Raw genomic sequence first — 12361 nt, forward strand, 5'->3', positions numbered from 1 at the left:
TCTCCCATGTGTGCAGCGTGCCCTAAGCCTGCTGAGGAACTAATGCCACTTCTGTTCTTTTCTTTCTTGTTCTTTCCAGCTGCAATCAGTGATGCTGCACACAGAGGGGCCAGTGTACTCCTTTAGCTAACGCAGCACAACCCTTGAAGGCAAGCAGCAGTGGAGAACAAAAAGGCGTGCTGTGCTCGGCATAGGATTGAGAGTGCAGAGAGAAATTCAGCCTTAAAAGGGGAATGCTCAAAATCTTCACCACTGCCGTCCTCACACCAGGCTACAGCTGGTGCTGTTAAAATATTGCTCTTCTTGTGCTCTTCTCAGACAAAGCACAAATGAGAAGGGAGAATCAAACCGTTCCAACAGGGTTTGTTTTTATTGGGTTTTCCCACTTTCCTAAACTCCAGGCCGTGCTGTTTGTGCTGTTTCTCCTAATGCACGTGGTGACCCTAGTTGGAAATATTGTGATAATGTTTGTTATCAGGCTGCATCAGAGGCTGCACATGCCCATGTATTTTTTTCTAAGTGCTCTATCCTTCTCAGAAATCTGTTATACCTTCTCCATCATCCCAAAGATGCTGTCTGGATTAGTGCCGGGAACTAGAACCATTTCTTTCCTGGGCTGTGCTGCACAAATGCATTTCTCCTTCATGTTTGGATTCACGCACTCTTTCCTCCTGACAGTGATGGGATATGATCGGTACGTGGCGATCTGTCAGCCCTTGCGTTACAGCACCGTGATGACCTCCCGAGCCTGTACCCAGCTGGTGGCTGCCTCATGGGCAGGCGGTGGTCTCCTGGGGGTGCTGGTGACCGGTGCTGTGTTCCAGTTACCATTCTGCCAGTCCCACCACGTTGACCACTTCTTCTGCCATGTGCCCCCCATACTCCAGCTGGCTTGTGCTGGTGGAGAGCTGGTTGGCACTGTAGTTGGCATCTTTTGCATTACTGCCTTGTTGGGATGCTTTCTGTTCATCCTTCTCTCCTACGCCTTTATCCTTGGCTGTATCCTGCAGATGCCATCAGCCAAGGGGAGGCACAAAGCTTTCTCCACCTGTGCCTCCCACATCACCATAGTGGTGGTGCATTACGGTTGTGCCTCTGTCATCTATTTGAAACACCAGTCACCCCGTGCTGCAGGAGCTAGTGTTCTGATTGATGTGTCTTATACTGTCTTCACCCCCTTCCTGAGCCCCATCATTTTTAGTCTGCGAAACAAAGATTTAAAAATGCCTTTTGGAAATCTCTGAAGAAAAGCTTCATCATCAGGAATGCAAATATTGTCCAGGATCTAGTTTCAGTTACAGGAATGATGATTGCTAATATTTATTTATTTATTTATTTATTTTCCTTTGGTAGTTCCTTGCTGCTTTCAAAAGAATAGCCATACATTTTTCCAGGCAAATGATTCATTCTTGCAAATGTGACACTTTTTGCACTCGCTGGGCATCGCAGGCTGCACTGCAAGGCTTGGCTGGAGCATCTAGGTTTAACTTTTAATGCTGCAAATTCAGCATCATGCAGAAGCAAGAGTGGACAAAGTTCTCAACCCTCCCAGAGGAGACACGAGCCACTCCTCGAGGAGCAGCAGGTGAATGTCTGAGACCTGGTGCAGTAGGCTCTTGTCCTCGCCGTAGGCACACTGACTGATCCTCTAAGCATGACTTTGCCTCTTCTGGTGCTGACTGCGAAGCTGGCCTGAGAAGGCTTTGGACTGATTCCCTTTTGTCTTGTTCAGCTTTTGACAATTTGCAAACTCAAAAGTGCTCACTTGAAGACAAACACAGTTTACTATTCTGCTGTTTTGAAAAACTCACTTCTCTAAGGAATTGAGATGTGGATTTAAAAAGGTGGTTTTAGAGTATAAGGATTTTGTTTGAGAGAAAAATATTTATTTATTTATTTATTTATTTTCCCCCAGGTGTTTGTACTCCTGTTTATGCAAAAACAATCGAGCATTTAAACAGTTTTCCTACATCTGGATAGGTGCAAAATCATAAAATATCTCAGTTTTTCTGAACACTGATTTTCAGGCATAATTTCTCCTCCCATGACACACGTGTAACTTCAGCAGGACTATATTCTCTCCCAGGGCTACAGACAAAAGACAGGGAGATCTCTGAATCCACTTGCTTTAACTAATAGCTTTGTAATAAGTAACTAACCTACCAGTGCTCTTCCGTATTCAGAATGAAAAATAAAGGAAGTGTTACTCAGTAGCAGCATATTTGTGCATGATTTTTACTGCAAGTGAGAGGACACCACTTGAATGTGCTTTCGACAGACCTAAGGAAAAAAAAATACTGGGTAAAAGTCACTGTACTTTGCGCAGACCAGTAGATATATTTGTTGGCCCAGCCATAGCTTGAGGAACAGGCAGACTTCCAGGGTCTAACATCCAGGATATGCAACACTACACTGATTTCACAGGCACCATGACAATGGTTGTGTGGGGTTGTTGTCTCCCCATTTCATCCCATCAGTGCACAGGAACCCTTGGTGAGACAGATCTCAGGAGGGAAGGGTAAGAAAGAGAGAAAAATCCATCGGAGTAGCCTGATACAGACAGGCAGTGAGCATAGCCAGGAGAAGGGGAGCTTTGGACAGGGGTGTGCCAGTGCTTCCCTGGAAAATTCAGCCTGCTTTGTGCAAATCTAATAGGATTCTGTTTAAAAAGAAAGTCCAAGAGCCTGCTGAGCTCAGGTCTGAAGGATAGGTCTGCCCCTTGGCCTTTTGGACAGGTGGACAAGGGCTGGAGCATGGGGGGGTAGGAGCTCTTGCCACGTTGGCACATTTCACCTTGTGCCTGGCTGATGGCATGCCAGAGCTTGGCCATGTCCCTGCTAATAGCTGGTTTTAAAACGTCAAGCTCAGCAGGACCACCTGAAGAAACCCCTGAGAAACAGACATTTCTTGCTAGAGTTCCCATTGCACCAGACCTGTGCTGGAGCAGCCATGAGTGCCCCTGTGCTGTTTGTGCTTGTGCTTCCTAGCAGAGATGAAAGGTGATTCAGATGGAAATATTTGTCCTTTACATCCACAGAAAATAAATGTGACATAGCACATGTTGGTAGTTTTTTGTTGTTGTTTATTTATTTATTTATTTATTTATTTATTTTTAAACAGCTTTCTACTTTGGTTTCTGCCCGCACAGAAATTCAGAGCAAGGCACAGGTTGGTCAATCTAGCTCTAAACAGGCACCGACTGTCTTTGTATTGCATTTTATATGGATTTTAGGACTATAAAACTCACCTCCTCCCTTCCTAACACTGGCATTGCTGCAAAGGGCAGACACTGATGGCAGTGGTGGGCACTCAGACACACATCTCATTTACCCTTGGGAGCAAACAGCTACAGCTTGGCCATGGGAGAGAACTGCCCTAGAAGCAGGGACCAAGATGCTATCCCTGTCTCTGGTGCTGTCCTTTTCCGGAAACATCAAATTTCGTACACATCTAATAGTCCATTTCCTACTTCATCAAGGAAAGTTTCATCCTCATTTTGAAATTTGCTTTAATTCACTATAATTATTGTGGAACTCCCAGTGGACATTTGCCCACATTGAAACACAGGAGGTTCTACCTGAACATCAGGAAACTCTTTACTGTGCGGGCGACTGAGCAATGGAACAGGTTGCCTAGAGAGGTTGTGGAGCCTTCCTCCTTGGAGATATTCCAAAGCCACCTGAACATGGTCCTGGCCCTGCTTGAGCCAGGGTTTGGACTAGGTGATGTCCAGAGGTCCCTTCCAGCTCAACCATTCTGTGATTCTGTGGGTATTACTGGAAGGTGCTGCTCTGGACCTACCTTAGCATCTGGCCTTCTGTTTCTCTGGCCACCTGCAACCATTTTCCTGGTTATGGATGCCTATTTCCAGCTTCCTGAAAACGGAAACTTTCCTGGTCTTTGCATGGTGATAAGCTGCTCCTAAGGCATTCTATGATTGTTTTCTGAAATTCTTTCGCCAAAGAAAAGCCTGGACTTCAGAAAGGCCTTTGACACTGTCCCCCTATCAAATCCTCATATAGAAGCTGTTAAAGAATGGGCTGGATGAGCTGACAGTGAGGTGGATGGAAAACTGGTTGAATGCCTGGGCCAAGAGGGTGGCGGTCGGTGGTGCAGTCTGTTTGGAGGCCGGTAATGAGAGGAGTACCCCAGGGGTCAATACTGGGCCCACTCTTGTTTAACATCTTCATTCACAGTCTGGATGACAGGGTAGATGCACCGTCAGTAAATTTGCAGACAACACGAAAATGAGGGGAGTGGCTGATTCACCACAGGGTTGTGCTACCATTCAGAGGGACGTGGACAGGCTGGGGAAATGGGCTGACAGGAGTCTCATGGAGGGGAAGTGCAGAGCCATACACCTGGGGAGGAACAACCCCAGCACCAGGATGTGCTGGGGGCAGCCAGCTGGGAAGCAGCTCCATGGGAAAGGACCTGGAGGGCCTGGTGGGCGCCGAGACGAACGTGAGCCAGCGATGGGCCCTTGCCGCTAGGAAGGACAATGGCATCCTGGGCTGCATTAGGCAAAGTATCTCCAGTAGGTTAAGAGAGGTGATCCTTCCCCTCTACTCAGCATTGGTGAGGCCACACCTGGAGCGCTGGGTTCAGTTCTGGACGCCCCGCACCCCCACCCCCCCTCCCCCCTGCCGTACAAGAGAGATGTGGCCATACTGGAACAAGTCCCACGTAGGGCCACCAAGGTGATTGAGGGACTGGAGCACCTCTCCTATGAGGAGGAGAGGCTGAGGGAGTGGGAGCTGCTCGGACTGGAGAAGAGGAGGCTCAGGAAACATCCTATCAATGTCCATAAATACCTGAAGACAGTGCAGAGAGCACAGATTCCAGGCTCTTTTCAGTGGTGCCCAGTGCCAGGAAAAGAGGCACTGGGAACAAACTGCAACAAAAGAGGTTCTGTCTAAATGTCAGGAAGTGCTTCTGTGCTGTGTGGGTGGTGGAGTACTGCAACAGGTTACCCAGAGAGGTGCTGGAGTCTCCTCCTGGGAGATCTTCAAAAGCCATGTGGACATGGTCCTGGGAAACCTGCTCTAGGTGCTGGTGCTAGAGCAGCAGGGTTGGACCAGATGATCTCCAGAGGTCCCTTCCATCCTCAACCATTCTGTGACTCTGTCATTCTGTGAAAACAGATGAGGAAGCTGCCTCCTTTTAACACTTGCAAGATCCAGTGGGTTAGGTGGTCTCTGATGTGGCAGCAGATTCCCCTGTGTTATTTACAGCCATTTGCATGGACATCTCAGTATTCTTGGGGAGGAAGGAGAGACTGTCCAGTGTGAAAAGGCAGAGAAAACATCAGATAAAACCTTTAGACTTCTGCCATCCATGCCTTTTATGTCCCGTGTTCAAATCCTATTGAACGACTAACAGATACCTTCTTGGGTGGAAAGGACTTCTCATCCAAGACCACAGCCTCAAAAGCCAACTTCTGTCCCATACAGGAGCATGTAAAGGACTCTCTGTCCTCCATGTGCTGCTGTGGAAGTAGGAAGGGCACTGCAGAAGGGGAGCTACCCTCCATATTTAGAGGGATGTACCAGAAGACCTGCTTCTGTGCGTTATCCTGCTGCTTCTCCATGTCAGGGCTGTTACAGTCTTCGCAGGGCACCATTCAGCTTTAACACTTCTCTAATCTGGATTGCCCATAATGAAATACAGCAGTGAAAAGGTTTCTGTTTCTTTACCTTAGACTCTTCCTGCCTGTTCCTTGCCCCAGCCCTGCACATGGACACATTTGTACCTACAACTCGTCCTGCTCAGGCAGAGCTTTAGAGGTATTTGCTTTGGGCTGCAAGGAGGCACCAGGAGGTTGGGTGCCTGTCACTATCTGCCCATGTGAAAAATCACTTTCCATCTTTTTTATAAACTACCTTTAATTACTGAAAGGATGCAATGAGGTCCCTCTCCTTTCCTCACCTCACCTCGCCTCTCTTCTTCCCACCTCTAAAACATTTCCAGTACTGTTATTCCCCATGAAAAGTGTCCTTCCACGGAGACAATTTGGACTGCATGTACCACTGAGGAATGCATCTTACATTTTATTCAGCTATACCATGTTTTCTCCTTGTTTGTTCACAGCCAAGAGAAATCCTTCTGTGTGCAGGTAGTTCTCTAAGTAAGTTCTCTAAGTAAGGTAAGAACAGACATATAGAGCTGTAACTCTCAGCTACGGACTGCAGTAGAAAATGCACAGATTTGAGAGAGTTCTCTGAGTTGCAGGTGGCTGATAAAAGTGGGGTGAAGGGGTGGCACTAAAGAGTGCCCATACATTGTCCAGTGGCAAGGGTCCTCCTTTTCCTCCACGTTCAGACTTCAGCAGGAGATATTATGAATCAATAACAATTATAGAAAGCTGGTATTGCTTATTCTTTAAGTTGTAAAATAAAGATATTTAAAGAAGACAGAGAAGTGTTTTTTTGTTTGTTTGTTTGTTTTTGTTTTTGTTTGGTTTGTATATGCATTGATATCTTCCCTTTTTAGCTACACTCCTGATATTTCTCCAATTGGCCACACAGGACTTGAAGGCAATTATGGGCAGAGTCATAGCTAATTAGGACTTTTTGTGTGTGCGTGTTTTAATAAGCGCTCTGGTACATTTGTTAAGATACTGACAGCCTTCATCTCCAGAGACAGCTTTTGGCTAAACAGGAAACTCATGACTGAGCTCCAGTGCAAAAGGGCAATCTATAGGAAGTGGATGCAGGGAACAGCTGAAAAAAGAGGAACTGAGAAACACTGTTTGAGCAAAGAATTTGGAAAGCCAAAACTCTCCTACAGCTGGCACTTGCAAGGGACATCCATGGTGTGCATATGAGCTGCTATTGCTTCATTTACGGTAAAAGAGGAAACAAAGAAAATGTGGGTGCACCGCTAGATGGGATGGAGAATGTAGCAGGGGTAGATGCAGATAGGTACTCAGTGTCTTTGCCTCAGTCTTTACCAGCAAGGTCCTTTAGGCCTTTGTTCTTACAGAGAAGACTCGGGGAAGAGATAAATGCAAACAGTGGATGAGGATCAATTCAGGGGCTACTTGAGGAAACTCAGCCATGAGGAGACCATGGTCTGGAAGGGCTGCATCTAAGGGTGATATAAGAACAGACCAATGACACACAGACCATTCTGTACCATCTTGGAAAGCTCATGGAGATTAGGAGAACCATCTGCTCATTGGCGAAAATTGGCACACATGATACTGCTAGGGGAAACCTTGGCAGTATCAAAACGGACTACAGAGCTCTGAGGGCAGTAGTCAAGTGCACAGGGACCCAGGTGGTGTTCTCCTCAATCTTGCCAGTGAGGGGAAACGTGTGAGAAGGAGGGCACTGGTAGGACAGGTCAACAATTGGCTGCTGAACTGGTGTTGATGACAACTGGAACCGTGTTTGAGGACCAGTGTCTGCCATGCAGAGATGGGGTGCATCTTTCTAAGCAAGGCAAAGACATTTTTGCCAATAGGATGGTTGACCTCTTAAGGAGGACTTTAAACTATGAAAAATGGAGGAGGGAGAGGGCAACCAGTAGCTGTGTGAAGCAGCAACACACAGGGCTGCTGGCCCAAGGGCATGGGGTGATGTGATAGGGAAGGATCACAAGGTCAACAAAATTGGGATTAAGTGGGGTGTGCTGGGTCTGGCTGGGATGGAGTTAGCTTTTCCCTGCAGCAGCCCATACAGTGCTGTGCTCTGCACTTGTAGCTAAAACAGCCCTGATATCACACCAGTGTTTTGTCTATTGCACAACATTAAAACTCTCCAAAATCCCCAAAGCCAGTAGGCTGAGGGTGGGAAAGAAGTGGAGAGGGGACATCACCAGGGCAGCTGACCTAAACCAACCAAAGGGATATTCCATGCCACATGATGTCGCACTCAGCAATAAAGGGTGGGAAATGGTAAGGCGAAGGGGCGGGTTGGGGCTGGGAGGAATCTGGTTATGAACATCTGTCCTCCCAAACAACTGCTACATACATTGGAGCCCTGCTTTTCAGGACATGGCCAAACATCGCTTATTGATGGGAAGTAGAGAGTATGTTTTTTTCCCTTTCTTTTCCCTTTAATTAAATTATCCTTATCTCAACCTGTGAGCCTTTTTCTTTCCATCATACATTCTTCTGCCCCTCTTCTTTTGAGGAGAGGAAGTGAGAGAGTGGTTGTGGTGGAGTTTAGCTGCCCAGCAAGGTAAAACCACCACAGTCCTTTTTGGCACCCAACATGGTGCTCAAAGGGTTGAGATAACAGTAGATTTGACCAGAGCACTTTAGAGGGAATTTACGAATTGTCATACTTAGTTAACGATAGTCACAATATTGTCTGCTTTGCTCCTAATATTCTTCTGTGATCCTGCTTTATATGGTCCGTAACATGTACTTCCTTTTACTATGTATCAGATCTGAGAGTTTGCTAAAGGCTGTCTGTTTTTTCAGATCACCGTGCTTGAGCCTAATCTTGTATTTGGGCCTTGAATTTGCTATCTTCTCTGTACTTTGGTACTGTCTCTTGGAGAATATTAACAACTACACTCTTCTTTCTCCTCTGGAAGACAGTTTGTGGATGATATCAGGAATGGTACCTCATCCTTCTTTTCCCATGGGCTAATTACAGTAGCTTTAGAGTTTTTGAACGTCCATGGGTAACCAACATAGATCTCCAGAATGTGTTTCTGTTAATGTTAAACAATTATTTAAGACGACCACCCAGGAATCTACCCTGAGACAGCGTGGTGGTGGGTGGCAAGGTGTGTGGGAAGTTATGGGCAGGTACCTGTCGCGGTTGTCTCCTCTGATGGTTTTGAACTTCACCCCTGCACAAGTGTGAAATCCTAAAAAACTGATCAAATGTTTGAAAGATGTATGCCCTGACCCTGGCAATGTCAGAGAACTCCAGGTTGCTGCACTGTGCTGGGGCCTGGCCTGCGCCTATCAAACTGTAATTAACACCATCCAGCACCCTCAAGGGAAGGAGGAGGTCACTGAGTCTGATGACCAGATAACACACACTGTGGCTAACCCAGAGGGCCAGCTGTCGACGGTATCAGTTGCCCCCATAGTCAAGGCAAAACAATGGAAGCAGAGCAACTGGCAGGGCAGAGGTAAACGCATCTGGGCAGCTGCACTGTGGCAAGACATTGCTGCCGAGTGGAAGATGTTGATGTAAAAGTATGTCCTGTAGATGTTCACATGCCAAAGAATTGTGCCACTGAAGAACAACAGAATAACAAAGAGGTGGACCGGGCTTCGAAACTTGAAGTGGCTCAGGTGGACCTGGACTATGGAAGTAGGGGTGAGCTGTTTGTAGCTTGATGGGCCCATGAAACATCAGGACTTCTGGGGAGGGATTCCACATACAGATGAGCTTGTGGTCAAGGGGTGGACCTGACCACGGAGGCAATAACACAGATCACCCATGAGTGTGAAACCTGTGCTGCAAGCAAGCAAGCCATGAGAGTAAGGCCTTCTGTAAGGCTTTTGACACAGTCCCACATGACATCCTGACTTCTAAATTGGAGAGATATGGATTTGAAGGGTGGACCATTTGGTGGATAAGGAATTGGCTTGATGGACGCACCCAGAGAATAGTGGTCAATGGCTCTATGTCCAGATGGAGGTTGGTGATGAGTGGTGTCCCTTAGGGGCCTGTCTTGGGACCGGTGCTTTTCGGTATCTTCATCAATGGCATAGATGATGGGACTGAGGACACCCTCAGCAAGTTTGGAGATGACACCAAACGGAGTGGTGCAGTTGATACAACAGAAGGAAGGGATGCCATCCAAAGGGACTTGGATAAGCTTGAGAAGTGGGCCCACGTGAACCTAATGAGGTTCAAGTCCAAGCGCAAGGTGCTGCACCTGGGCCAGGGTGATCCCACGCATGGGTACAGACTGGGAGAAGAACTCATTGAAAGCAGCCCCGCGGAGAGGGATTTGGGGGTTCTGGTGGATGAGAAGCTCGACATGAGCCAGCAGTGTGCGAGTGTGCGCTTGCAGCCCAGAAGGCCAACTGCATCCTTGTCTGCATCAACAGAGCAGTGGCCAGCAGGTTGAGGGAGGTGACTGTCCCCCTCTACTCTGCCCTTGTGAGGCCCCACTTGGAGTACTGCATCCAGGTCTTGGGCTCCCAGCACAAGAAGGATGTGGAGCTGTTAGAACAGGTCCAGAGGAGGGCCACAAAGATGATCAGAGGGCTGGAGTACCTCTCCTATGAAGAAATGCTGAAAGAGCTGGGGATGTTCAGCCTGGAGAAGTCTCTGTGGAGATCTCATTGTGGCCTTCCAATACTTAAAGGGTTGTCAAAAAGGATGAAGAAGGACTCTTTACACATGTAGATAATGATAGGACAAGGGGGAATGGTTTGAAACTGAAAGAGGGGAGATTTAGATTGGATGTTAGGAAGAAATTCTTTATTCAGAGGGTGGTGAGGCACTAGAACAGGTTGCCCAGAGAGGTTGTGGATGCCCCATCCCTGGAAGTGTTCAAGGCCAGGCTGGATGGGGCCCTGGCAAACCTGATCTAATGGGTGGCATCCCTGCCTATGGCAGGGGGGTTGAAACTAGAAGATCTTTAGGGTCCCTTCCAACCCAAGCCATACTATGATTCTATGATTCTCTGATTTCTATGGTGAGGCCTGGCAAATTGACTATACCGGGCCACAGCCACAAACCCGCCAAGGCAAGTGCTACGTACTCACCATGGTAGAAGCAACTACTGGGAGGCTGGAAACACAACCAGTAAACTGTGCCGGGCTGAACACAGTGGGGGAGCTAGTCCTCCCTGCACAGCACGGCAGTTTGCACAGGAGTATGTGCAGGGAGAGTGCTGCCACTCTGCTAGTGCAAACAGTGGCTGTGAAATGCTCACAGGGAGCTCCAGTCGTGGTATCCTGTCAGCAGAAATCCATGTTCTCTGCTTCCCCTGCAACCTACTGGAACCAACACAGCCACCCAGACAGAGGGTCCCCTACTCTCTCACCATCAGGGAGAAGGAGTGGATCCAAGTGGATCTAAACAAACCAACCAACTCTACAATGAATAGAAATATCCGAAGGGTGGGTGTCAAGAGGATGGAACCAGACTCTTTTCAGTTGTGCCCAGTGAGAGGACTAGAGGCAATGGGCACAAACTGAAGCACAGAAAGGTGCATCTGAATATGAAAGGGCACTTCTATACTGTGAGGGTGAGAGAGCACTGGGACAGGTTGCCCAGAGAGGTTGTGGAGTCTCCTTTGAAGATATTCAAAACCTGCCTGGATGCCATCCTGCGCAGTGTGCTCTAGGTGATCCTGTTTGGCAGGGGTGTTGGACTAGATGATCTTCAGAGGTCCCTTCCAACCTCAACCATTCTGTGATTCTGTGATTCTGTGAGCAACTCCTGTGGGAGGTGCAGCCAGGTAGAAGAATTGCTCAGCAAAAGAAGTAGATCTAAGAGTGTAGTGGATTTACGTGGCAAGGTTTTGGTAGCGGGGGGGCTGCAGGGGTGGCTTCTGTGAGAAGAATCCAGAAGCTGCCCCATGTTAGCTAAGGGCCAGTTTCAGCCAGCTCCAAATTGACCTGCCACTACCCAGAGCCGAGTCAATACACGATGTTGTTTGCACCTCTGTGAGAGCAGATTTAAGAAAGGAGGAAAAAAACTGCTGGGGAACAGCAGCTGGGGGAGAGAGAGGAGTGAGAAACAGGTGCCAAGGTCAGTGAAGAAGGAGGGCAGGAGGTGCTCAAGGCACCGGAGCTCAAGTTCCCCTGAAGCTTGTGGAGAGGCCCCTGGTGGAGCAGGCTATCTCCCTGCAGCCCATGGGTCCTACATGGAGCAGATCTCCATGCTGTAGCCCATGGAGAGGAGCCCACGCAGGAGCAGGTGACCTGTCAGGAGCTGCTGCCCGTGGGGGACCCAGGTTGGAGCAGTTTGCTCCTGAGGGATGGACCCCGTGGTATGGACCCATATCTGGAGCAGTTCTTGAAGAGCTGCTGCCTGCAAGAAGCCCACGTCGGATCAGTTTGGGAAGGACGGCATCCTGTGGGAGGAACCCCACATTGGAGCAGGGGACAAGAGTGACTGTGAAGGAGTAGCAGAGATGAAGTGCTATAGACTGACCTCAGCCCCCATTCCCCCATTCACCTGCACTGCTCGGGGGGAAGAGGTGGAAGAGGGTGGATGGGAGGGAAGGCGTTTTTGGTTTCTTTCCTTTGTCTCTCACTTCTCTAGCTTGTTAGTAATAGGCAATAAATCGTACTATCTCCCTACTCTGAGTCTGTTTTGCCCATCACGGTAATTGTTCAGTAACGTCCCCATCCTTATCTCAACCTGAGCACTTTGTGTTGTATTTTCTCCCCCTTCCTATTTGAGGAGGAGGACTGAGAGAGCGGCTG

The 12361-nt window shown here is 48.2% G+C and overlaps 1 protein-coding gene across 1 annotated transcript; it reads left to right on the forward strand.

The window, feature by feature from the left end:
• Positions 1-329: 329 nt before the first annotated feature.
• LOC121063083 (olfactory receptor 10H1-like) lies at positions 330-9161 on the forward strand. Its single transcript, XM_040543416.1, has 3 exons — positions 330-1223; positions 7243-7305; positions 8892-9161. Exons 1-3 carry the CDS (start codon positions 330-332, stop codon positions 9159-9161), a joined length of 1227 nt encoding a protein of 408 aa, XP_040399350.1.
• Positions 9162-12361: the final 3200 nt, after the last annotated feature.

This window comes from Cygnus olor, unplaced genomic scaffold, assembly GCF_009769625.2.
Source record: "Cygnus olor isolate bCygOlo1 unplaced genomic scaffold, bCygOlo1.pri.v2 S102, whole genome shotgun sequence".
Taxonomy (NCBI): domain Eukaryota; kingdom Metazoa; phylum Chordata; class Aves; order Anseriformes; family Anatidae; genus Cygnus; species Cygnus olor.

Excerpts from the sequence above, each read along its gene's own strand:
- LOC121063083 (XM_040543416.1), top strand. The coding sequence starts at position 330 with ATGAGAAGGGAGAATCAAACCGTTCCAACAGGGTTTGTTTTTATTGGG. Across the intron at positions 1,224-7,242 it reads TGCGAAACAAAGATTTAAAA|AGAGCTCTGAGGGCAGTAGT; the intron begins ATGCCTTTTGGA and ends AAAACGGACTAC. Across the intron at positions 7,306-8,891 it reads TGTTCTCCTCAATCTTGCCA|GTTGCTGCACTGTGCTGGGG; the intron begins GTGAGGGGAAAC and ends AGAGAACTCCAG.